The following is a 26,101-nucleotide window of genomic DNA, read 5'->3' as shown; positions in this document are numbered from 1 at the left end:
ATTGGCGGCTGTGTCAAGTTAGCTAGAAATAGCCAAACTAGTACAGGAAGTACGATACACCTGTCTTCAAAGACAAAGTACATAAACCGCATAAGAGAAAACAGGCATTACTATGTGTATAGAACAAAACTGAAAATACTCGATGAAACTATCACATTACATTTAGAGAACAGTGCTTACTGCTAAATAGACAATATGTTATTTTAATAATATATTCTTAGGTAAAACAGAACTGGCAGTTGTTATATTTTATTACAAGTCCCGCTATTCTTGTTTAAACATGTTCAAATTTGACATTGGTATTTTTGATTATTATTAAAAAGTAACATATTTATTAATACGTATTTTATTTTCTAAAGCGGTGACCGGAAACGCGTGTGTTTACCTCTGTGTGACTTGACTCTGCTGAGGAGAGCTGGAGGGAAAAAAAGGAAAAAAAAACCCGAAGAAAAAAAAGGCATATCTGAGGGGTTTGAGGGGCGGATTTGGACAAAGTTTCCCAACTGTCCCGACCCGAGGAGGCTCCGGGGGGGTTGACGGGGAATCGATTTCACCGGTAATTAACACTGGAGTTATTAGTCGGTTGTTAATTAACTGTTATTTTCAGTGTGTCTGAGAGCACCGTCGTCCCAACCGCCGGAAGTCTGCATGAAGCTGCGTCTCCTACAGAGGCGACGGCGTCGACGTTTTTTTTCTGTCTTCGTTTTTTTTTTTTTTTTTTTTTATTCGAGACTTTTTTTCTCTTTTTTTTATTTTCTCTCAGCGAGATGAGCAGGGAGTGAGGAATGGAGGCGTAGGGAGCAAGCCTGTTTGTGTTTACCAAGCGGCAAGCTAGTTAAGCATATGAATATACAGGCCTCCTTGTAGCTAGAGCAAGCCAGCGAACAAAAGGAGAAAATTAATGGAGGCAAGTTAGCTAGCTCCCCTTGTCTTGTTGCGTTAACCAGCTAACGTTAGCCATGTTTGTTTATAACCCAGAGATCTCATTAAGCTCCTGGCAGCTGGTCAGGTGCAGCGTGACACATCTATGCTACGTGCTTTGCAAGAGGCTCCCTGATTTAAACGATTTATGACAAATGCGTATTTAGAAGATGTCATCAGTCACTGCTAACGTCAGCCCGCAGCTAGCAGTGCCACAGTTTTGGAGCCAGCTAGTGCACCTCGTTTAACATGGCTCTCAGAGCACTGAAACATTGACTTTGTATTGCACTAATAACGACCCCTGAATTGCCAGATAGCTGCAGCCTGTGGGAAATTAATTAATTTGCAATAAAAGCTCGCCCCATTATTTATTTATAGCTTGTGCAACTGCAGAGGGGAGAGCAGGTTCATGAAAACGTAAAACATGCCTTGAGTTATGCATTGCGAATGTTATGCATGAAATATATCATTGCCATAGTTGTTTCAGAATTGATTTTTATCAGTGTAACACGTTGTTATGTTGACGCAAATGTTTCATGGGCCTATCCTCCCCTGACGGATTAAACAGCTATTAGTTACATTAAATGCCAGTTCAGCTTTTCTAACGAAATTACGTGCTTGCTTTTCTTGGTATGTGAGCAATATCGCTATGCATGGCATTCACAGTCTTCACATGCTTACAGAAAAACAAACCTCGAAACTTCTTTTACTATTGGTGTGTAACAGTAGCAAAGTATGTGGAAATAAAGTGCAAATGCATGGCAAAATAGAACAATGAAACTATGAAACTTCCTTCTTTGTGCTACAGAAAACATGTTGCCTATGTGTCAGTGGGAGATGATCGGGAAACAGAAGATCAGAGGTTTGATAATGAAAAGATAGACAGTTGTCTTGTAAACAGTGAGTGTTGGCCTTAATAAACCATGTGCACTATTAGAAAGGATGTTATTTTCAACACTTATTGTACCAGCATATAGTTTGGAAGAACACACCTTTGTGTTACTTTTCCAGGCAATAAATAGTTACAACATTTGGACACAGCATTTGGTTGCACCCTAAAACTAGACTCATTAACACTGATAAAGCAGCCACTCTAAGATTGTGTAATTTGTTCGCAGCAATGCAAACTGTGTAAGAGATTAGTGAGGAAGTGCATGGGCTGTGTTACCATTATCAAAGGCCTCAAAGACTGATTGTCAGTAGTGTTTTCTCAACTCTTGCCTCTTCTATCCTCCTGCAGATTTTTTTTTAATATCCATCCCCCCCGGGATTGAGCATCTTTGCCTGATTCCTTTCACATCCTCCTCTCTGTAACTGTGATCAAATATTATTTTTAAAAACAACAAAGTGCATAAACCTAAAAGCATTTCCCTTCAACCAGTCAGCTGTGGGATCCCTCTAATTAGTGGTTGTTCGTCTATTAAAGTGGCTGATATAGTACACATGTTAACCAGCCACAAAGCAAATTTAGCAGCAAAGGCTGCTAGAGTGCTAAAGTACTCCACACTGATTCTGAAACTTGTTCAGTGTGTCAGCCAATGGAGGAGAGGATCATGGAAAGGAAACAAACCAAGATGATTGAAACGCAGCCTTGCATGGTCCTGTTTCACATGTAAATTTAAATTAAAGCATAGTAAGAAGGAGGAAGAGGAGGAGGACAGGTTTTTTTCTAAGTGTGTTGCTTTTTAATTACAGAAATAATGGACGATTCCCATTTCAACTCATCATACTTTTGGTCTCCCGTCCCCACTGTACAAGGACAGGTAGAGGCAACCTTATTGTTGGAATTGTCTTTAAATACACATGGTATAGTGGTATGTGCTGTAAAAAGATAACCGGAAATGATTGTCACATTGAGTATTAATGGAAATACTGAAAACATTACAAACAGACAATGATTTGACCCTGAACTTGTAGTTAATAACACCACCGAACAATGCTCGCTTAGTCGGTGAAGTTGGCTTAATCTCACATAAAAGTTATTTGAATATGAGTTCTTGACATGGGGAGGGTTCACTTGATCATATGGTCACTCCTCTCCCTCTCCTCTCTCATCTCTTCAACCCTTCTTTGTTCCTTTTTTCATTTACTTTTTTGCATCTCACCATGCCTTCGTTCTTTTCTCTTCTCTCCCATTGCCACCTTCTCCGCTTTCTTCTTCCTACATGGATCTAACTCATTATTAACTCTCAACCTTCACTCTACCCCTCCTGCTTGCTAATTTAAACTTCTTTTACTACCAATGTCTTCCCTCATTTTCCCCCTCATTTGTCTCCTTCCCCTTTCTCATCTTACTTTCTTTGTCCCTTCATCACACATTTTCTGTGTAACCCTTATTGCCTCACCTATTGTCCTTGCTGCCTGTATCACCTCTGTATGCTCCTTTTCTCTCCATGTAAACTTAATCCATCCTTGACTCCTCTTCTTGTTAATCATCATACCATTCCTTCTTTTCCTCACTGCTCTTCACTTACCACGTGTCACATTCATGGTCTCCATCCTCGTGCTTTCATCCTTCATCTTCCGTCCCTGTTCTCGCTTCCTCTGATCCTACATCTCCTAATGTTTTACCCCTTACCCATCCCGCACTCCATTCCTTCCTCTTACCACCAACCCGCCCCTCTACTCATCCCTATCTAGATCGAGAACGCCATGTTCCTGAACAAGGCAAAGGAGCAGCTGGGTCCAGAGAAGGCCAACACGCCCTCCTTCCCTCACTCCTCTGCATCTTCCACCTCCTCTCCCCACTACCCCACGGCTGTGCTCGCCATCCCCAGCTCAGTGGATGCGGGTTCCGGGGTGCGGTTGGTCCCAAAACAGGAGGGAGGTGGGGGAACAGGAGGAGGTGGTGGTGGCATGAGTGCGCTCGGGGGACACCTGCATCAGTCGCACACCACTCAGAACATCACCGTTGTGCCTGTTCCCTCTACAGGTATCATGACTGCAGGTGAGTGGGCTGCTGTGTGTTACTTCCTTTGTGAAACATGACATCCCCCACTCTGTTTGACATTTCTGTATCACCTTATATTTGTTTGTTGGTATGACTTAAAGATGCAAGTCAGGAACACTGTAAATATTCAACTTCAACTGCTACATATATAAACTGTTTTCTTTGTATTCTATATTATTGTTAGCAGATTGTGTGCAGCAGATGTAAGATATAGGTTGTTAAAGTATATTGAACTGAATCAATGTAAAATATTTGTTTTGGCCAACAGCCAGATGACAGATTCTCTTTTCCTCTTAGCGGGGTTAGTGATCACCACCCCTCAAGGCACACTGGTCCCCACTGCCTCCACGCAGTCATTTGTAGCTGGACACCCTACTGCTACCACCATGATAGTGTCTGCAGTACACCCTTCAAATGCAGGTAAAAGACAAGCACAGTGCACCATCACTTCAGTCATTTCAACATGTTAAATCAAACTGCAGTTTGTTGAAGAAAGATAGAAGTCAAACATATAATCATTTTCTAACATGTATTTGTTTGATGCAGTGTCTTATGAGGGATTGAAGTTACATAAATGAATTGATAAAAATAGTGGTGATTAAAAAAACATTTGAATTGAAAAATGGAGCAGTAAAAATTGGTGTGAAATGAAAAATAAAAGTGATAAATTATCAAGTGAGTTGATAAATGTGTACCATTTCATCATTCATTAACATCCACTTTAGGGTCAACCCAAATGCTTCAAAGCTTTGATAATTTTCATGGTAATTGACTTCCGAATCAGTATTTGAATGCTCCGTTAAGATCTATATTATTTTTAGCCGTGCTCAGAAAAGGACATTTAAACTTAGTGTTAGTTTTGTGACTTCAACTTGCTCACATCTAACGTTGGTCACTAGCAGTCCAGCACTGCTGAAACAGCGACAGTTTGACTGCACGCCAAAAAGTCGAGTGCCAGTTATGCCAAAAAAAAAAAAAAAGGAATATCTCAAATTTGCCAAGTCACAAAAGTAACAGCTTAGCTGTCTTGCAGTATTATTTTTTCTAGCTGTTATGGCTAATGTCCCTGCTATGTGCATGCTGACAAAGTGGCTAATTGCCCTATTATTTTAGGAGCAAAAAGGTCTGTCTCACTCAACATGGAGGAAAGCCAAACACTGATCATCTGCACACACTGTGTTGACACAGAGCTGCTTATAAAATTGACAAAGTTTCCACGTTCACAACCAAAAACTTGATCATTTAGTAAGTGGGCATTTTTTTAATTAACATTTTGTGCACCCCTCTTAGTGTCTTGCATTACAATCCACACAGTGAAACTCAAAGCTATAAACATTAGTGGTCCTTGAACAGTTCTAGTGGAGCAGGTGGGACTGAGCACTTCACTCAAATGCTGATAGAAGAACTGATAGAAAAGGATTTGATACTAGTTTGATGTAATAAGAACCCTTTTTTCTCAGTATTTTGCTTTCTTTAAACATTTCGTCTTCTTAGATGAGATCAAAGTGAAATAACGGCTGACACACAAATCTCATTTCATTTGATCAAAAGATTCCTTCTCTTGACCTGCCATTTTCCTATTCCTGGCTTTTTTGCGTTGTGGTATCTATACGCATGCATGCAAACACACACTTGTGTAACTATGTTCATACTCTGCCTCTGACCAAGGCAACCCCCCACCTACATAACAGCCCATGTATGCGATGTGTGGGACCGATTGCCTCAGATCTTTCAATGTAATAGTTGCTGTCTTCTCTCCTTTTATTCCCCCTTCTTTCCCTTCCTTTCTTTTTTCCTTTCTCTTGTTTACAGACAAGAAAGAGGACATTGCTGTCCCTCCTGCAGTTGTAATGCCGACACCATCAAAGCGAGGCAGGAAGAGCAAGCAGATGATGGGCAGAGTGGCTGGAGTGGGTGGAGTCCTCCCTCCAGGAAGTGATGCATTAATATTGGCTCACCTGGCTGCTGGTGGACAGGTCAGGGTCTCTTGTAGTCTTTGCCTATAGTCTTTTGTTTTTTGCTGTTACTGATTTTCTACATAGCATGGATTGTTAGCGCTTGTGTCTTTCATCATAAGTAATATGTTGTCATTGTGTTAAAGCACCACAGTGCTGACCCATATGACCTGTCAAATGATGAGGATGATCACACCAACAAAGATGGCCCCAAATCCTACAGGTAGTGAAAATATGTTTAAAGAGAGAGATTATTATTACCTGCCAAAACAAACATTATAGCCTACATTTAACTCTACATTAAATCCCCATAAATGTTTCATTCTCTGTCTCATTCCTGACTTGCCAAGGTGTCGGATGTGTGCAGTGACGTTCTTCAGCAAGTCAGACATGCAGATCCACGCAAAGTCCCACACAGAGGCCAAGCCCCACAAGTGCCCCCACTGTTCCAAGTCGTTTGCCAACTCCAGCTACCTGTCCCAGCACATCCGCATCCACAGCGGGGCCAAGCCCTACACCTGCACCTACTGCCAGAAAACGTTCAGGCAGCTCAGTCACCTACAGCAGCACACACGGTACTGGACTGAGTGGTTTGTGAGGTTCTGTGTGTGTGTGTGTGTGTGTGTGTGTGTGTGTGCGCGCGCGCCTGCTTGTGCATGTGGTTTCAGTTGTTAAAGCACATAAAGCACATGTGTGTGTGGGCCTGTGTGTGGTGACTGATGAAGGGAGGAAGGGGTGGTGAGTGGGGGATGTGCCGGGGTCTTTTGGGAGAGTGTTGATAGTTCAGAAAACTCTTTTCATACAGTTGAAGCATCACCTCTGAGGGTGCAACACGTGTGCCAAACTTAGATCATGGTTCTAAGCTTATTATTTATATGGAGATTGTTTTTTTTACGGTAACTGATTAATTATCAGGTCAGGAATCCATCTTCATCATTAAATATAACAGTTGCTTCAATCACTTGCAAGGTGCATGCTACAGTGTTTGGTAGAGGTCGTCAATTTGCCATACCAGTTGCCACCAAAAGATACCTTCATTTAACAGATGGTTGGAGTTAAGTTTCTCATCCTGCTGGTGACACTATCACAAGCTTGGCTTGGTACTACATGCATGTCGCCCTATCTTATGCCTCATTTCCACTGCACGGTATGGCGTGACATGACCAACTCGCTTTTGGTCCCAGTTGCTTTTCTCTATTTCGCTTCCCACTGTGAATAATCCTCCCCTTAAGTGTAGGCTGGATTCTCAGCTGATCGTCATAGCAACGCCGCGTGAAACTACCGTGGCCACGGTTGGGTACCAAACTCTGTACTTTTAAGGGTACTTATTGAATTACATTGGTACTACAGAGTGCTGATTCTTGTTAAATCCATTTTTGCTAAATTTTGGGACCTAAGAGCACATTTCGGTGAGAAAGCCAGATTTAGATGAGAAGTGGAAGTGTTTGCGAAGCACCTTGAAGCCTGAAAGCCAGACACAGAGCCCCATGGCTGGCAGCGGAGCTCCACGGAGCCACAGGGTTCAACCTCAGACAGGAGGCGGAAGCACACTGAAGCTGGGGAAGCCAACTCTGCCAGTAGACAAACGGACAGGGGCAGACAGGAACAAAGACAAAACAATAGCTCTGTGTGAGAAAAGCAAAGAGAAGAGGGGCAGAATTGCGTTTCGGTCTACTATGTCTCCCTTGAAGCTTGTTCAAAAATCAAATTTTTGTTATAAAATAGAGAAAGTGAAGTACCAGAAAAACGTACCGTTAGGTACAAGAACAGAATCAACAGTCACTGGAACTGGTTCAAATGTAAATGGTATCCAACCCTAGTCATAGCATCATCTTCAGTGCAACATTTGCTGAATCTTTTATCGGCAATCAAACAGAAAAGTCAGCACTACATGAATTTTACAGCTGCCATTTTTCAAAAATCTGGGTCAAATGAAGAATTGCGGGTGCTATTGACGGTAGTTAAGCTATTTAAAAATGGCCGGTTTGTGCAGGATGTCCCATGTTGCTCAAGTGAGGATTCTTTCCGACCAATCAGCTGTCTGCAGTGTTTTAACTCTACCTTGTAGTATCGCCTCAGCTTGCTCGGAACTTCGACTTAGATGGTACCAAAAAAAGTATTAGGTACAAGGTTATAACCACAGCTTCTGCTGGTGGAAAACCAAAAAGAGTGAGTCGAGTTGAGTCGAGGCATATCCTACCATGCAGTGGAAATGCAGCTTCATTTCTTGTATTTTCTCTGGATCCACCTCTGCTCTCACACAACTCCTTCAAACATCCCCTCTTTTGTTTGAGGCACCTTCTGGAAACCTTTCACTGTCGTTGTCATTACTTGAGATGTTAAAACACCCCCACTAAAAAAGCAGTGAAAACAGAATTTTGGCCAAGACCACAATGAATAGATAACAACACTGATAACATTTACAGATGACAAAGTTGATTATCAGTTAGTGAAAATGTCAGCTGGAAAATCAGCTTGTTATTTTAATAACGCAAGAATGAAGACACTTTGCATACTAACTGTGTATGATAATTTGCCTTCTTGAAACAATACATGTTCCATATTGCCTCTGCAATTCTCTACTGCACTGAGTAAGCCTACATGTTTTACACAACCTTGTGATCATGTTTCCAAAACAGATAGAAAAAAAGCTAATCCAACAAATAGAATGATTGTAACTCGTATTACATATAACTATGTGTGACAGTGTAAGTGATGAAAGCACCTGTCTCCCATTCATACCGTCATGACTCTGATCAATGTTTTAATTTTACATTTGACCTTGTCATTCACCTTCTTCATGTTTTCATTTCCCTTATTGCCATGCACTGGGTTTTCTTTGTGGGTTTCAGGCCATTAATGTTAAACAGGAAGATGCGCTCCACTGGCCTACCCCTCGTCTTGAATTTACATTTCAATTTGGCTGCAGTAGAGCCAGACATTCATAGACACACTCACACTCCACTTAAAGCAGGGCACACCAATGGAGAGAGAGACTGCGAGAGAGAGAGAGAGAGAGAGCGAGAAAGAGAAAAGCGTGACTGTGCTTGCTGTATGTTTTTGTTCTGTGTTTTCACAACTCAGACGCAGCACAAAGAGCACACTGTCAAACTTAATGATCTATGATCAACAGCAGTTGATTGCAGATCCTGTTAACTTTAACGCATGATTTGGTCTTCAGTTCATCGTGAAGTTTGGTCATGCTGTAGCTTAAAAATCTCTCGCTGTTTCTCTCTCTGTTTCTCTCTCTCCACCTCCTCACCCCTCCAATCCCGGTTTCCCCGTGTTAGAAACCACACGGAGGCCAAGCCCCACAAGTGCCCCCACTGCTCCAAGTCGTTTGCCAACTCCAGCTACCTGTCCCAGCACATCCGCATCCACACCGGGGCCAAGCCCTACGCCTGCTCCTACTGCCAGAAAACATTCAGGCAGCTCAGTCACCTACAGCAGCACACACGGTACTGGTCCGGGCGGGGCTGGGTGGGTTTGAATGGCCAGTTGTGTTCTTATGTGTGCATGTATGGGAGCAGGTCTGTGGAGAGTTATGGCACTGTGATTGTTTGTATCTTCTTTTCTGTGTTTGTAACATCTTTAAAATTTGGGAGGCATGTTGTGTTGTGAGGAAGGTTTATCACAATATTAGTTTTTTATAAATAAAGACATTTTCAGTTATTACACAGAGTGGCCTTAACATTGATTGTACTTCACATCAAAAACAGTTAGAGGCTTGTGGTATTTTCCTGCCTTGGGTGGCTTAATACTGTAGATTTTTTATTGATGATAATATTCACCAGCCCAAAGCCGTGTTACACAGCTTCCTGCCAAATCATTCAATGGACTAAAGGCATGGTTAAGTGTATCTAAAGCCTTTAAAGGTGTACAAATAATCACAAAACTTTTCATCATTCAAATCATTAGACATAAATGTTAATAAAATCACATACCAAAAGTAAAAGTAGACATCGAGTAAAATGAAATATGAGAAAGTAAGGGGTTGAGCCATTAAAATACCTTTAACATGTTCACTTTTATTTGTTAATGATGGTAAGTGATAGATGTTTAAGGAGGAATGAGCGCACTGCGTTAGAGTTGGCCTAACACTGCTGCATGTACAATATGTTACTTTGGTTATAGAAAACATGCTGAATACCCGCAATAATGCACATTACTTTTTTATTTTATTTGTGGAAATGCAGCAGTATAGTATAATTTACATTGTAATTCACTCATGGTGTGTCTAACTGTGATTTTTCAGGATTCACACTGGTGACCGACCGTACAAGTGTAACCATCCTGGTTGTGAAAAAGCTTTCACTCAGTTGTCCAACCTACAGGTAAATGATAATCTCTCTTTTGTTGGCCCAAACATAAATGCAACCTTTGTATTTAAATCACATGAAAGCAAAAAAAAAAACAGACCCATTTGGAATTAAATCATTTTGCCTTGTCAGTGTATTTAAGATCAAGTTAAATATTCTATTGAAGTATACAACTTTGCAAAAAATATGATCTATTGAAGATCGATGTTGTTTAAAAATGGTGTGAAATTCTCTAGACTAAGGTCCAGAGGGACAGAAATGTTAGTATAACTAATAAATTGTGAGGCTGAGTAACAGCAGTGTACGTGATCATCTTTTCAAGACAAAAGAATACTAAGTCAAATGGCTTAAGTAAAATGACATTTTTGTGCCACATACAGTCAGGCCCGTAATTATTTGGACAATGATACAGTTGTCATCATTTTGGCTCTGTACACCACCACAGTGGGTTTTAAATGAAACAATGAATACCTGCTTAAAGTGCAGACTCTCAGCTTTCATTTAAGGCTTTTTTCAAAAATGTAGTATGAACCGTGTAGGAATGACAACCATTTCTTCACACAGTCCCCCAACTTTAAGGGCTCATAAGTATTTGGACAAACTAACATAATCATCAATTAAACAGTCAGTTTTAATACTTGGTTGCAAATCCTTTACAGTCAATGACTGCCTGAAGTGTTGGACACATAGGCATCATCAGATGCTGGGTTTCTTCCCTGGTGATGCTCTGCCAGCCCTTTATTGCAGCCGTCTGCACTTCCTGCTTGTGTTTTGGGTGTTTTGCCCTCAGTTTTGGCTTCAGCAAGAGAAACGCATGCTCAGTTGGATTCAGGTCAGATGATATGACTTGGCCATTGCAGAACATTCCACTTCTTTGCCTTAAAAATGTCTTTGGTTGCTTTTGCAGTATGCTTCAGGTCATTGTCCATCTGCACTGTGAAGCATTGGCCAATGAGTTTTGAAGCATTTAGTTGAATCTGAGCAGATAATGGTGCCCCAAACACTTCAGCTTTCATCCTGCTGCAGTGTAAAGGATTTGCAACCAAGTATTAAAACTGACTGTTTAATTGATGATTATGTTAGTTTGTCCAAATACTTATGAGCCCTTAAAGTTGGGGGACTGTGTGAAGAAATGGTTGTAATTCCTACACGGTTCATACTCCATTTTTGAAAAAATGCCTTAAATGAAAGCTGAGAGTCTGCACTTTAAGCAGGTATTCATTGTTTCATTTAAAACCCATTGTGTTGGTGTACAGAGCCAAAATGACAACAACTGTATCATTGTCCAAATAATTATGGACCCGACTGTAAATGTACAGTGTGGCGTTTATTTGTTTCCTGTCGCTCTCTTGTTTCATTGCTGGTATGTTTTAATAAACATCACAGGCACCTACGTTAATAGACAGCAGTTATCAGGTTACTAGTATGTTTCATGTATACGGAGAATATGAATATCCTGATTTCTCTGTGCTCGTGTAAACACTGTATCTAGAATATGATCATATTCGCACTCATTGATTTGTTTATTCCAACTCTCATCTGTGTCTCTCTTCGTCTCCCCACAGTCTCACCGTCGGCAGCATAACAAAGATAAGCCGTACAAGTGCCACAACTGTAACCGTGGTTATACAGATGCTGCCAGCCTGGAGGTGCACCTGTCCACACACACCGTCAAGCATGCCAAGCTGTTCTCCTGTGGCCTCTGTAACCGATCCTATACCTCGGTAAGCTGTCAGACTCTCGAACACATGACGTAGTATTCATACAGTGCACAGACATTGGTCTTACTATGACAAAGAGGATACAGTTGGAAGAGAGTTGACAGGAACTACAGGTTTGGAAAATGTAGTTCTGTTTGTAGCAGTTCTGCCATCACGACTTTAACTTCCGTCTTTCCCCTAACTGTAGGAGACGTATCTAATGAAACACATGAGGAAGCACAACCCCGACCCGCTAACGGTGGCAGCAACAGTAGCTGCTCAGCAAGCCCAGGGCCTTACGCCAGGCGGAGGCAGGGGCCGAGGCCGTGGCCGGGGGAGAGGAGCTGGTGGAGGAGGTGGGGGCAGAGCAGGCCAGCTCCAAAGCCAGAACAACCCCAACAACACCCAAAATCCTAACCCTGGACCACCAGGCAGCTACCAACCAACCCAGCAGCCCACAGAAGCTGTGGTCCCATGCCCGTTTGACCTGCACCAGTACAAGACAGTGTCGGCCAGCGAGATCCAGTACAAACCAGTCACTGTGGCGGACCTGCCAGTGGCGCACAAAGACCTCTGCCTCACCGTCTCCACATCAGCCATTCAGGTGGAGCACATGAACTCATAGGCTGCGTCTTCCCACTCTGTTTGAGCAATTACTAATTGTGTCTGCAGTGTATAAAGGTCCATATGAATAAGTAATTAACTGTATTCAGTTTTATAGTCTTCTTTAGTAAGAAAAAAATGGCTCATAGGGTGGACAGTTTTACCAATGAAATGTTCAAAGATACAAGTAAAATTTATTTCACCCATTGCCAGTTTTTTCTTCATTTTAAAGAGGCTATCACTGAGTACCACAATAAATTACTTATTAGAACACAGATATTTTACAGTGTGCTTCTCGATTCCTCAGCCCACTTGTGCCAAGTATCTCTCAGTAGAAATGCTGGTCTAGAACCCTGATATAATTAGTTTATTCTTTATTCCCAGACCTGAATTTCTAAAAAGCAGATTTAGTCTAATTTCATCTTTAATCAACTATTCAAGAGTCAGTAGACCAATAACACTGATCCAAAACCAGCAGTCCTTCTCTGAGAATCTTGATAAATGGAGGCTCACTGGTGTTCCCTCTCACCATCGGAGGATGAAGATGTAAAATATCTGTAAAATAAAAAATTACATTACTCTCTGCACATTTATGATTCGCAGAGAATGATGTAAGTTTTGAACACATACAGATCACATTAATCTGAACAATCTCCATTATTAATTTCAAGCCAAAACAAGGGAGAGAAATAAGACAATGAATCAGTGATGAAAGACTGCAGTGAAGGACTAAGTAAATAATTTTAAATGGCTTTTAAATGACACTTCTGGACAACTGAGGTCGGATCAGAACGGCCGAAACTGGAGGCTGAGAAAAGACTACAAAAGAAGAGCAAAAAGAAAATAAAGCGGTGTATTATTGGATCAGGCCAAAACCTGGGGCTGAATCTCAAAGTGATCACAAGTCATGATGTCCTTTTTTTACTCTCATGTCCCCTCACACAGCGAGGAGCTGCGGAACCATTTCTTCATCTGAGCCCAAAGTATTGAACAAAGGAGACAGACCGGATCAAGAGTGCACTAAATAAGAGGAATCTGCAGCAGATCGAGATGGAAGCACGAGAGAGAAAAGGGGGTTGGTGGGGTGGGAGGGGTCTCTAAAGAAAGCACTTGATGAAGCTTGTACTTCACGTCGATGTTTGTCATTATTGTACTTTTTTTTAATATATCATATGTATGTATTTTTCTACCAACAGAGGAACGTGTGAACAAACTCAAAGAGAAAGCAAAGTGATGCATGAATGTGAAGGGAACAGAGAGAAAAGTCCTAACAGAGTGTTTGTCCCCTTTTTTTTGTTACTATTAAAAGAAAGACAGTTTACTATCCTCCAATGAGTAAAGGCAGCCCAACTCGTTGTAGTCAGTTGTTGGGAAAATAATGATTGTGTGATAAAAATGGCTGACAGGTACTGTTATCAATCTTTGTTTAAAGAACTTTTCATACATATTATTACTACTTTCATTATACCTGTATTGCAAATGTTATCCACATTATTATCAATCTGAGGCATTATTGTATTGCAGTATGCTGTACATAAAATAGATAGAAAAGACTTTTTCATCTGTAAAAGGGAAGTATGTCCTGTGTAAAGCATATATGGAAACTAAAGGAACTCAAATTAACAAGTACCAAATCATTGGCTGTGTCCCAGGTCACCTTTAGTGCTGATGGACTTTTAACTTCCAAGCTCAGCAAAGTCTGCAAAAGAATTGCCCAAAAAGTTTGTTAAACTGCAGGAAGATTTTTTTTTCTGCAATGTATGACTTATTTGGCCAAGTTAATTTTATGTTTAATTTGTAGGAATTGTTAATGGGGACTGCTTTTCGTCTTATTGGACAAGATAAGGTGAACTACCACAACCTGGAAACCAATTTCTGACATTGCTCAGCCATGAGAATCCCCTCATTAACACTTAAGCAAATGATCTGAGAGTATATTTTAATTATTATAACATAAAACATCAAGCGAGGCTCTGTGACCTGGGACAATGCCGCCATGTTTTTGTGCGCAAGCTATCTCTACCCAATCAAAATGTGCAAGCAGCCTGTAACAACTGGTTGATTGTCTTCATGTATACTCCTCCTTGTATTTCATTGTGTCTTTTTAATGAAAAATAACAGATTCTCAATATTCTTGTTAATGTTACTACCGATGCTCCTGATAAATAGTACAGTTATTAACTGCCCTCTTATGCTACACTCTTGCATACTGTATGCACAGTTACACCTCTTGCTCATCTGAACAGACTGTTTCTTCCCTTAAGGAGAATAAAGTTTGAAAACAGTTTATGATGAAAAAAAAGGTTAACTGACTGATTTATTTTATTAAGATCCAGACTGTTAGGTATGGATAAGAATGTATAATTATTGAATGACCGATTTGAACATATCTGAGGCTCAAGTTCTGTCTGACTTTTTGTTAAATTGTAAAAGCCTTTTGGAATTGACACACAAGGTGAGACAGATGTAGAGATGTTAAGTTTTTTCGACTCAGGTGAAAGCCTTGTGATTGGTAAGTGCAACAGCCAGTGGGTCAGTGGAGTATGTTTGTCCTTCAGTAGTTCACAGCTGTTTGAAAAGCAGTCAACCATGTGTAAAAGCTTCCACAATTAAAGTGTGTGTTTGGACAAGTTAAATACAACTGTAAAAGATAAAGAAATATATATTTTGAGTAGGCACCATTACAATGAACCACCAGGTTGTCAGGCAAGAAATGATGCATTAAATGTGTCTAGGTATAGCAGAGACGTTTGGGTTTTATGGTTTGTTATTTATCAACAGTATTGTCAGTAATCTGCTGTGACATTACACTCAAACATCTGAACATCATCAACCATCCAAGCAACTAATATGTGCAAAAAGATGCAGTGATAATGGTTTGTGTCATTGCAGGTCAAGCCCAATTTGTCACACTTTATTTTTTTTTAAATGCAAAGCAAAATAACTGAGCATCGTATTTAGTGGCCCAGGGGAAAGTAAAGAGCTGGCATAAACACACTACATGTATGCAGGTAATGTAAAACAAAACGTGTAAGCACACTTTAACATCAAACACCTATTCAAAATGAAAAAAACAAAACAGAACTAGCCAATCATATATGGAAATTGTAAATTAGACAATCGTGGAAAAATTACGACTCATAAAACTACTTAAAAAGATCATTTATATATTTTTAAAAAATAAATCAAATTTCATAGTGACGTAGGTACAATGTAGCAGTGTGTTTTGGACATGTATCAAGTCGTCGACTAGACTTTGCCTAATATTACAGCGACTGGTGCGCACCATACAGCCTATGGTGACAGTGTATAACCCGCCCAAGCGGGACACTCCGTACAATATACCAAGCATATATAAAGTCAGAGGCGGGGTTTACTTTGGCTCAACCAATCACGACAGGTTATCCGAAGCGCCCACCAAACCAGTTCGATTTCAAATTCAAACGGTCGGAGACGGTGGATCGCAGGACCCGGAGAAGAAGAATATACCGAGGAAGACGTTGAATTGACAGCCTTCTGCGGAAACTTGCCTTTAGTTAAGGTTTGTCTTTCAAGAATTTAAAGCGTATTACTTCGCCCATCTCGTCTTGAAGAGGGGTTGCAAAGCTCTGCTCAGAAACGATGCAAAAACGACAATTGCTGTGCTTTAACGTAGCTATTTACCTTCTGTGCTCAAGCTAACGGCAGCAACTATTGGTGATACGTTAACGTTAGTAATGACATAAACGTTTGTCGGTTGTAGATGGCTAACGGTATTAGTCCAGTCAAAGCTAACTTTATAGGTAATACATTCCTATATGACTCATTCCACGTTTGTAGTCGACAGAGATTTAATTTGGTTTACGTTATATTTCAGCAGTGTCGACGGCTCTGAATGTAATGTTACCTTAAAATAAGCCTCTCTTCGAGGGCTGATGTTGTGGGTGGGTCCCCATGCCGTCACCTGAACACGGGCCATATATCGCATTTATGTGCGGTTATTGTCGTTTAAAGAAAGTTTATCTTTTGTTTATCTAGGCTGTTAAGTTATTCGAGCGTACGCAACACCTTATGAGGCTTAACGCTACAGTATAACTCATACAGTGAATGCTACACTGAGATTTGGATCCTCTTTACCAGTGTAATGTTAGTTAACTTTGCATTGACCCCCTTTGTGTATAACCATTACATTTGAGTCATAGAGCTGAGCAACTGCTTCACCTAAAAATAAATACTTTTTTTATTTCGTAATGCAGCGGGAAGGATTTTTTTCACCCAGATGGTTTGAAGAGTCTCAGGGGGTTTGGAAGTGTCGAAATTGCAGTAAATTATGTAAATGGACCTTTTTGAAACATAGCTGGCATTTATTTATTTCTCAGAGACACAGATGCTTAACGCTACCTCTGTAACTCAACTGTAAGGGTAATACAAGAAAACGGGATGACTGTGCTCGTGACTATGATTAGTGTGACAGAGGTGTTCATGCCCGATATTTTTCTGTGATTTTCTGCTTTGATCATACTTTACCTCTTATCTCCCAACAGAACATGTCCCGCTTGCCAGTCAGTACACACAAGAGGGTCCTTACAAGCAGCAACAGCAGCACAGAGAACACTGACTTTGCGCCTGCTCAGGTTTGTACTACAATCATCTCCATCCTTTATTGTCTTCACCTCTAATAGCTGTTCTCTGTCAGCTTTACTCTGCTGCTCCACCTCAAGCTGCTCTGCATGTAGCACTGTAGTGTAACCTGTTATCTAGCTCATAAATTCCAGCATCCAGATGTTGGCCTACTATTTTTCCACAGAAGAGCTTCGGAGTGAAACTGACCCCTTGCTTGGCCTTGTAGCAGATTGTAATGTTGTTTACTGTTAAGGGCTGTTACACAATTACACGAACATGTACAATGTAATGTAACACGAAAGGTTAAAATCTTGTTGTTGCTGTAACAACAAGGTGTCGATTAAAACTCTACGGTATAATTTTTGAAGGTGCTGTATTGGATTGCATTCCGTTTTCAAGTGTTCATCGAGCCCATATGATAGACTTCATTTATGTGTCCGTAAAATGGTCATGCATGATGGGTGTGCTAGGAAAAAGTAGATTTAATGGCTCCAGAAGTTGAAACATTGCTCTTGCTTTATGGTGTTTGTGTGTTTGCAGAAGAAGATTCGTAAGGACTCAGACCCTGTCCACATTAAACCACATGCAGCCGCTACAATCATCGGTGGCAAGAGGCCTGCTGTTCCAGCAAGCAGGGCACCAATTTGTAAGCCACTAAGTCAAACCTCACTCTCAGAATCTTCGTTTAGTATGTATTTATTTCCTCTGTCTTATTATCTTGTTTTTATTTAGAGAAATGCATACCCTTCTGTCTCACTTTGTCCACACAGCTAGGCCAGTCAGACCTGGGGGAGCTGCCACTGTGGCTGTTGGTCCTTCCAGAGGTAAGATTAGCTGTCTGCTCAGAGGAAAAGTGCTCGTGTTCACAAGACTTTACTCAAGCAGGGATTGGGCATTACAGTGTGTAATACATTGATATAGACAATATTTACAAGTTGTATAGTTTACCAACTGATGGCCTGAAAATGCAGAAGTGCTTTGGATCCATCATAAATGCAGGGTATTAATATTAAAGTAATAGATTTGGTCATTACATAATTGATGATTTTGACATGGCTTCTCATGCATTGTTTTTTACTATTGTTTTTCCACTAGGTGTCCTGAAACCATCAATAGCTTCAACTGCAGCAAAGGGAGGCAACATAAAACAAACGGTTGCACCCACTGTTGCAAAAGCAGGTGAGAAGTATATTTCACCTTGTTCTTGTTCCTTAGTTAATTATGTCAAATTAAGTGAAATAACGTTTGGTGCTTAGTTAATGGTCGGATTCATGAAAAGGGAGAAATTGAGGTACAAGCTTTTCTGACAGATGACAAACCATGATTTGAAGCTTAGTGTTAATAGTGTTTATGAAATGTTAACAGCTGTGAATGACTATGATAAGAATTTTTAACCAACCTGCACAAGGGGAGAAGTGTATTTATCATATTTTTAAGACATTATCTTGGATATAGAGTGAGATGTTCTCTAAGTGATCTTATTTAGAATAGGTCTTTTTCACGTAAGACATTCAGACTTGTTATAGAAGGAAAAGCATAGGTGTAACTATGAACTATGAACAATGGCTCTGTTCTTGCCAAGTGTCCCTGTGAACCAGCGTGCACAACTCCAGGACTCTTAATATTTAATTCCAACTGTGCTTTTCCCACTGTGTCATTTCAAGATGCCTTTTGCGAATAAAAGGTGTATGTAGAAAAGGTTTGTACTGTAATGGCCTAAATGGAGAACTGGGGAAGACTCTGAAGTCTGAATGGAATTATCACACCTGTTGATGCTGTTGTCTACAGGTGGGGGTGGGGCCACCAAGCGGAAAGCATGGGACCTGAAGGGCAAGGTCAGCGACATGGAGGGTAAGCTACGTGACTACCAGACCAAGGTCAAATCTGTCCACCAGGAAAATGAGGTTCTTAAAGGCACGATGGTCCAGAGCAAAACAAGAGTGGCTGAAATGGAGAAAAATCTTGAGAGGCAGAAGAGTCAGATCAGGTACAAGGACGATTTCATTTGGAAAAGTGGAAAAGTATTTCACTGTCATTATGTTGTAGTGCCACTAATTTGTCTGTTTAGATAACATCAAATCATCAAATGCCCTTTCTTTTCTGTGATTTTAGTGAGTATGAGGAGAAGCTACAGGCACTGTCGGGAGTCTGCGATGAGTTGGAGAGAGTGTCGAGTGATAAGAACACTCTTGAAAAGGAGCTCTCCAACCTGGAAGGAAAATATAAGGTCATGGAGACTCTCTGCGACAGCCAAGAGACGGAGCTGCAAACTCTCAAGGTGAAGTCTGATGCTAGAATAGCAGCTAATACTAGTTATATTGGCCGAGTGACATCTACATAAATATACCATTTGTGCAGACTTGCCCTGCCTAATGTGCCTAACCCTAATGAAATTAATGCCATACTCTACCTGTAGATTTATACAGGACTATTTTTCTAGCAAGCAACTGGATATTGACCAGAAAGGACCTGTTACTTTCCTGAAATCTTATAATAATATTTAATATTATTATAATAATTTTAAAAATATGATGGTCAGAACTTGGAAAATATAAAATTTAGTTGTATGTTTTTTTTCTTCTGTCCTCTCCAGGTGAAGCTATCAGTGCAGGAATCAACTCTGGCCCGCCTGCAAGTGACCCTCAGAGACACGGAGGAAGAGGTGCGGTCTCTCAAAGACACTGTGGTCCAGCAGAAAGATGAGCTGCATGCAGGGGAGATGGAGCGCAGACGGCTCCACAATACGATCCAGGAGCTCAAGGTAAGTTAAATGTGACCTAACAGCTCAACAAAGCCCAGTGGCAGCACCCTCAAAGGCCTTTCAGCTAATCCATCGACTAGGTTGCTTTGCCTGCTGCCTAATCTGCTGAAGAAAAACACTGGTGAAAATTTGGTTCTTTTCTTTATTTCTTTGTGATTTATTTATACTTTGTTGTGCTGTTAGCACTTGACAAATTATGAAGAACAATGAAAATGTCACTTTTTTCTCTGACTTTTCTTTACACTTATTTGCCCATCATCCTTGTCTTGTAGGGCAATATCCGGGTATTTTGCAGGGTACGCCCACTGTTGGAGGGGGGCCTCAGCAAACACATCCAGCTCTCAGCCAGTGACAACAAGTCAATGACACTTGCCAAAACAGAGGAGGTGAGAATCCTGACATCATACCATATATATGAAATTAATAAATAAAGGCATGTTTGAAGAGAAGGAAGCCATAACAAACAGTAACAAATATAATCCAGAGTGTCTGTGATATTTTAACTGTCTAACCAGCCAGTTACATTATAGAAGAGAAACTCAAACTCACTTTAAAGGTACACTCTGCAGGATTTTCCTTTTTATAATTTAAAAAAAAAAAAAAAAAAGACTCTTATAGACTCATACCAAAGAAACCCCTGTCAGTCAACTACAACACCACTAGAAGTGTGTGACAGTATACTAATTTGCGAAGACCCAGCTCTTTGCCTGTATTTTCTTATTTTCTAATTATACAGTGTGCAGGTGAGGTCAGGACATTATGAAAAAGCAGTGGTGCCAGACTGTAAGCAGTACATGTCCAAGAAAAAGCCACAAAAATCCAGACACAGCACCAAAAAAATTTTAAATATTGCAAGTCTGGGGTTGGCAATCACTTTCCCTGGTGATACATTCCACCGTGAGCTGTGTATGCATATCTTAAACAACAAAGCTTAATTCTGCCCTTTTTCTCCTTTTAGTCTCACACAGGCAAAACTGCTGACACTCAGAAGAATTATAACTTCAGTTTTGACCGGGTGTTTGGCCCCCAGGCTTCGCAACAGGAGGTAAACAATTTCTATCACATGCCTGTGGATATTCTCATTCATCCAGGTCATAGTTATCTCAAGGCAATTGAATCGAATGCAACTGGACTTGGTTTTGTCTTAGAAGATGTTTCACCTCTTATTCAAGAGGCTTCATCAGTTCATGCTTGTCTGACTAGGCTGGAACTAGTCTGTCAGACTAGAGGTGAAATGTCTTCTAAGACAAAACCAAGTCCAGTTGTATTCGATTCAATTGCCTTGAGAGAATTTCTATCACAATTCATAGAATATAAGAGTGTTCAAGTTATCCTGAAAGAAGACTGTTTTAAGATGCAAAACACACTAATGTCTTGTGGCTGTTTCCCGCCAGAGCAGGAAATTGATGATGATCTTGTTTTTAGGTCTTTGAAGAGATCTCACTGCTGGTGCAGTCAGCATTGGATGGCTATAACGTCTGCTGCTTTGCCTACGGCCAGACAGGAAGTGGAAAAACCTACACCATGGAGGGAAATGAGTTTGATGAGACCAGAGGTGTCATTCCCAGAGCTGTGAAGCAAATTTTTAAAGCAGCAGAGAAACTGGGAGCACAAGGCTGGGAGGTTAGTGTGTAATCTCATACATGTGAATCTGTACAGGGAAGGAGGTTGTAGTATTTAACATGAGCTCTGACCACCAAGTCCTGAGAAAAGTCTTAAATTAGAAACAATATTTTTACTTAGTTAAAGGGATTTGAACCTGTAATAACCGATGTTTTGGCCACTTAGGGGCAGCAGAAACAAGTTGTTAACGCAACATTGGCATGTCATCTTTTAAGTTGATATGGCAAACCTGTCAGTTCAGATGCTGATTTACACATCCAGTCGTTACATAGAAAACACTATCATTCATTCTGTGGTGTATATCTGGCCACCAGACAAGTGTAAGTGCAACATTCCTTCCCAAATCCTGAGGTAAGTATCTGTCTAATTAGCTGCTAAATGCTCCTCTGTGTTTACCACCACCTACTCTCTAACTGTGTCTGTTTAGTGCTGATCAGGTAATAACTGTAGGGTTTTAGAGCTTTTTCTCTGAAAACAGCTGCCTGTTGTGCCTCAAAACAACACTATGAGAGCAGTGAGAGTCAACCAGAACAGTAAAGTGTTGGGTTGATGGCTAAACAAAGAGCTAAAATGCACTATAAAGCTCGGTAAAGCAGAAGGGAGCTGCAGATTCAGATTATAGTTTGCTGTAGGTTTATCACTATGCGCAACCTCTTTCACGTCGTCATTTGATACATTGTGTGAAGTTCCCCCATTGTGCCCAGGGGATGATGGGAGTAACAGTAAACTGAAACCAGAGAAAGGAGCAAGACAAATGCAAGTGTGAACAAACCAAAAATTGGGATCTTATTTACATGAAAAAAAAGGCATACAAAAGTCTTCAACAAGATGAACTGAAATCTTTAATCAAAAAAGGAAGCGGTTTTAAAAAAGCAAAGAAGTAGCTAAATCAAATGTAGGGATTAAACGCAACACTAATAACACACACTCCCTATAGAAGGCAGTAAAGACTACCAACTCCAATACACCACAACTCAAGTATCCACTGTTAAATAACCCTCAACAGTGAAGCTGCCACACTGGCCCAAGGGCACTATCTCTTTGTTTCTCCAATCATTTTAACTAACATGTCCCTAAGGAGCAGATTGTACACCGATCTGTTCAACCATTCTCTGATCAGAAAGAGGGACGGGGGTGGAACCTGTGGGAAAAGATGAGGCGACAAAGACAGAGGACACAGACAAGGCCGGCGTACCCTACCTTCACCCGTAACACATTATAGTAAAAATATGAATTATATCTGCTTTATGTCTTGATTTCAGGTTTATAGGTCTTTACTATGTTAGTTACTTGATCATTTTTGCCTTGTTTGCTGTTGAGATATGTTTATAGCCAGATACAAGACTTATTCACCCACACGAAATGCTCAGGACTTAAATTTTGCACTCATTCAGATACGTCTGGTTGCTTAATGAAGTAAGAAAGTACATTTAGACCCATTTTTTAAGGGCAACACAGTGTCATAATACAGTGCAAGACAGTGCAGCTCCTAGAGAGCAATCCAGGCATCCAGTTGCATTGGGAGAATTTTCACACTAGTGTGATTTCTCCCTGAGCAATGCAAAAAAAGCTGCTTTTTTTCTTTTGGCACCCACGTCAGTGCAGATTCATGCTGTGTGCCACTTTTGATACCAACCAGCCATCGAAACCAAGGGCAGACCATACATTTTACACCACAAATGTATTTCTCCTACTTGCACTCAGGAACTGTGGAGGAGATGTCGTATATGATGGTGGAAAAGAAATATATTTGTTAAAAGTTAGGACCATTTCTGTTTTCAGTTCTCCTTCACTGCAAGTTTTGTTGAAATCTACAATGAGACCCTTCGAGACCTACTCTACACAGGCAAGGCCAGCAAGAGGCCCGAGCACGAGATCCGAAAGTCGACTAATAATGAGATCACAATCACCAATCTGACCTACGAAAAGGTCTCCAACGAAGATCAGGTATGGTAGACATTTGGGTTACTGTACTGCTCAGTAACATAGCTTCCTTATTAAAGACAAACTAATATTAAAGCTTGCAGTCATTCACAGCGGATTTGAGGTCATTCATTTTTAAATAGGTAAACAAAGTGCACAAGTATTGGTTAACTGTGTACATGTCATGCTATTTATACATTTGTTACTGCACAGTAAATAATCTGTATGATCCCCTCTGCCTGCCAGGTTCTCGGCCTGATTATGTTGGCCGGTCAGAATCGCTCCACGGCTCAGACAGCCCAGAATGACCGCTCTTCTCGCTCCCATTCAGTCTTCCAGCTGGATATCGAGGGAGTGAATGTTGGCAGGGACGTCAAATGCAAGTGTGAGTATAATCCCACTGATTATGCCAGTATCAGAAATGTGCTTTCACTTGTGTATTGAGAACATCAAAACTCTGTGGCGAAGATAAACATCTTGTTCAGTTGTCTATAACTGCTTTAGTTGCTGCATATGTGATATGTGCCCTGTTTTTATGTGCACAGCCACTCTATGCATGGTGGACTTGGCGGGCAGTGAGCGAATGCTGAAGAGTCAGTCTCAGGGCGAGCGTTTCAAAGAGATGACGGCCATCAACGGCTCCCTGTCCAACCTGGGCATTGTCATCGCTGCACTTGCCAACAAGGTTTGTAAGCAGGAGCCTGGCTGAAAACAACAGCGCTGAGCTCAGAAAGGCTGCAGAGTCTACGAAGCCTTAGATATATGGTTTAAGAATCAAAATTCTGTTTATTTTCCAGTATTCATTTTGTTTGTGACATAAACTGATTGTGTGTGTGTGTTTCAGGAGAGCTACATCCCATACAGGAACTCCAAGCTTACCTACCTTCTGCAGGGCTGCTTGGGAGGAAACAGCAAAACGTGAGTTCAAACAAATGATTAATTATGAGTTCAATTTTTACAGGGGGAGATTATTTTTGAAAGCGGAGTATTTTGACTCTCTTTTTTTTTTTTTTTGTTTTTTTCCCTTAAATGTTCATTTATGTCTCATTCCAGCCTGATGTTTGTGAACATCGCCCCAGAGCCAGACAGCTTTGGGGAAACCCTCAATTCCTTAAGGTTCGCCAGTAAGGTCAGTGGCATCTATGGTTGTTTAATGTCCTGTCTGTCTTGATGAAACAGCTGGAATAAGATGACATGAGTACGCTAACTTCATTGAATTTTAATTTGATTTATTACCAAGGAAAGTACAAGAGAAAGCATTCTAAGAATAAGTACTGATTCCAGTTCAAAAGTGCTCCATCTAGCAATGTTAAACAAAGGTTTTTTAAGTCTTCATCATTGAATTAGCTATTTCCTTGACTAATAGCTTTATCTTCCAATCTGTTATCTAGCTTTAACAAATTGGCTCCTGGAATGCTTTTAACCTTCTGGTTATGTTACAGTGTGAAATGATCTGAAGCATTTCACTGTAAATTTTTTTTATTTGACTTTGCTTTTGATGTAATATTTTGTGTTTTCTCTCTTTACAGGTAAATGACTGTGTCATCGGGACTGCAAGTGCCAACAAGAAGTAACGGAGCACTCAAATGTTAAGTCAGCGATTCTAATCCAATAAACTTTCTGTCAAACTCGGCGAATATCTCCTCACAGTCCACCAGCTGTCTGTTCTGTGTGTGCTCCTTCAACGTCCTCACCCATGGAATAGAGCTATGCCATGATTGTAATGGTTTTTTAACAATGGCGATATTACCTGAGCTTCTGAAGGAGCACAAATGGGAGGGGTGTATTTGTGTGGGTATTGAGTTCATATATCAACAGTCTTTCTCCTGGTTTTAAACGCTGCATTAGAATAAAGTGTAATTTTCTAAATTTACCACACTGATCCAGCTGTTCTGTTGTATCCCCTTTCCCACTTAATCATAATATCCACATTACTGATTATTTATCAAAAATACCATTGTGTAAATATTTGTTTAAGGCACAGATAGTCAACCCGACTATCATCACAGTCTTGATATCTTGTTACTTACCAAGGCTCTTTTTAAATTTCATATTGTGCTGTTTGGCTTTAGCGCCAATCAGGAAGAACCAAAAACTATAAGTCTTGTATATTCTCAGGGCTTTGACTAGTGATCACTAATACTGGCTTTTAAAAATGTTCATGCTTCTATGTAAATCAAGTTGACGTGTACATATGCATGTTTTTAGATAGACTTTCAGATTTCTTTTTTAAATGCATACATTGCTCTCAAGGGTTCGTGATCGATTTTCCTAAGACGAGTTGAGCCTTTTAATCTCCATTGGACATGTCACATGTTAAGTTTTTTTTTCCTGAATATCTTGTGTAATGTATAATTTGCACAATAATTGCAAATAAATGTAGTGTAGTTTAACTGACACTGTTATTTTTGTTTTTCTTGACTTATGGTGGAAAGTGATTATTGTTAGTTTTATACTTTCTGGCCCAACTTGATCTAGTAATAATGAAGTCATTTTGTAGTTGGGCTACATATATTTCCTGTGCTGATGTTTATTTCAAACCAGGTGTTGCAAAGCATGTCATAAACATAAGCATGATCTGAAAAATTGTGTATACTGAGCAAGCAGCTATGATTTGAAAATCAGCTCAGTCACTGTAAACACCTAGGTGCCTTTATTTTTGTCTTACAAACTTTATTGCAGTTTTGAGAGTTGTTTACACATCAGCCCTGGAGGATAAACAAGATCAGGAGAGGTCTGTTAAG

At 40.5% G+C, this 26,101-nt stretch overlaps 2 protein-coding genes across 11 annotated transcripts; both read left to right on the top strand.

Moving 5' to 3' along the window:
• Positions 1 to 397: 397 nt before the first annotated feature.
• On the top strand, positions 398 to 14,750 carry znf384a (zinc finger protein 384 a). 10 transcript variants are annotated; one of them, XM_049602412.1, is made up of 13 exons: positions 406 to 556; positions 1,730 to 1,783; positions 2,617 to 2,684; positions 3,562 to 3,868; positions 4,169 to 4,291; positions 5,684 to 5,847; positions 5,973 to 6,049; positions 6,177 to 6,401; positions 9,117 to 9,284; positions 10,082 to 10,160; positions 11,711 to 11,869; positions 12,054 to 12,449; positions 13,394 to 14,750. In XM_049602412.1, the coding sequence occupies exons 2-13, from the start codon at positions 1,735 to 1,737 to the stop codon at positions 13,436 to 13,438; spliced, it is 1,860 nt and encodes a 619-aa protein (XP_049458369.1). In that variant the 5' UTR covers positions 406 to 556; positions 1,730 to 1,734; the 3' UTR covers positions 13,439 to 14,750. The 10 variants fall into 10 exon arrangements, with proteins under 10 accessions (XP_049458372.1, XP_049458376.1, XP_049458369.1 ...); XM_049602413.1 differs by lacking the exon at positions 406 to 556 and adding an exon at positions 574 to 907; XM_049602415.1 differs by lacking the exon at positions 1,730 to 1,783 and having other exon boundaries at positions 398 to 556.
• Positions 14,751 to 15,885: 1,135 nt separating this feature from the next.
• kifc1 (kinesin family member C1) lies at positions 15,886 to 25,748 on the top strand. The gene is made up of 17 exons (XM_049602214.1): positions 15,886 to 15,989; positions 16,972 to 17,061; positions 17,591 to 17,696; positions 17,821 to 17,874; positions 18,146 to 18,229; positions 18,839 to 19,037; positions 19,163 to 19,328; positions 19,644 to 19,811; positions 20,084 to 20,197; positions 20,770 to 20,856; positions 21,237 to 21,434; positions 23,217 to 23,381; positions 23,604 to 23,742; positions 23,903 to 24,042; positions 24,202 to 24,275; positions 24,411 to 24,486; positions 24,887 to 25,748. Exons 2-17 carry the CDS (start codon positions 16,975 to 16,977, stop codon positions 24,929 to 24,931), a joined length of 1,902 nt encoding a protein of 633 aa, XP_049458171.1. The 5' UTR covers positions 15,886 to 15,989; positions 16,972 to 16,974; the 3' UTR covers positions 24,932 to 25,748.
• Positions 25,749 to 26,101: the final 353 nt, after the last annotated feature.

This window comes from Epinephelus fuscoguttatus, linkage group LG17 (assembly GCF_011397635.1).
Source record: "Epinephelus fuscoguttatus linkage group LG17, E.fuscoguttatus.final_Chr_v1".
In the NCBI taxonomy this organism is placed as follows: domain Eukaryota; kingdom Metazoa; phylum Chordata; class Actinopteri; order Perciformes; family Serranidae; genus Epinephelus; species Epinephelus fuscoguttatus.
This window is presented reverse-complemented; position numbering and strand designations above follow the sequence as displayed.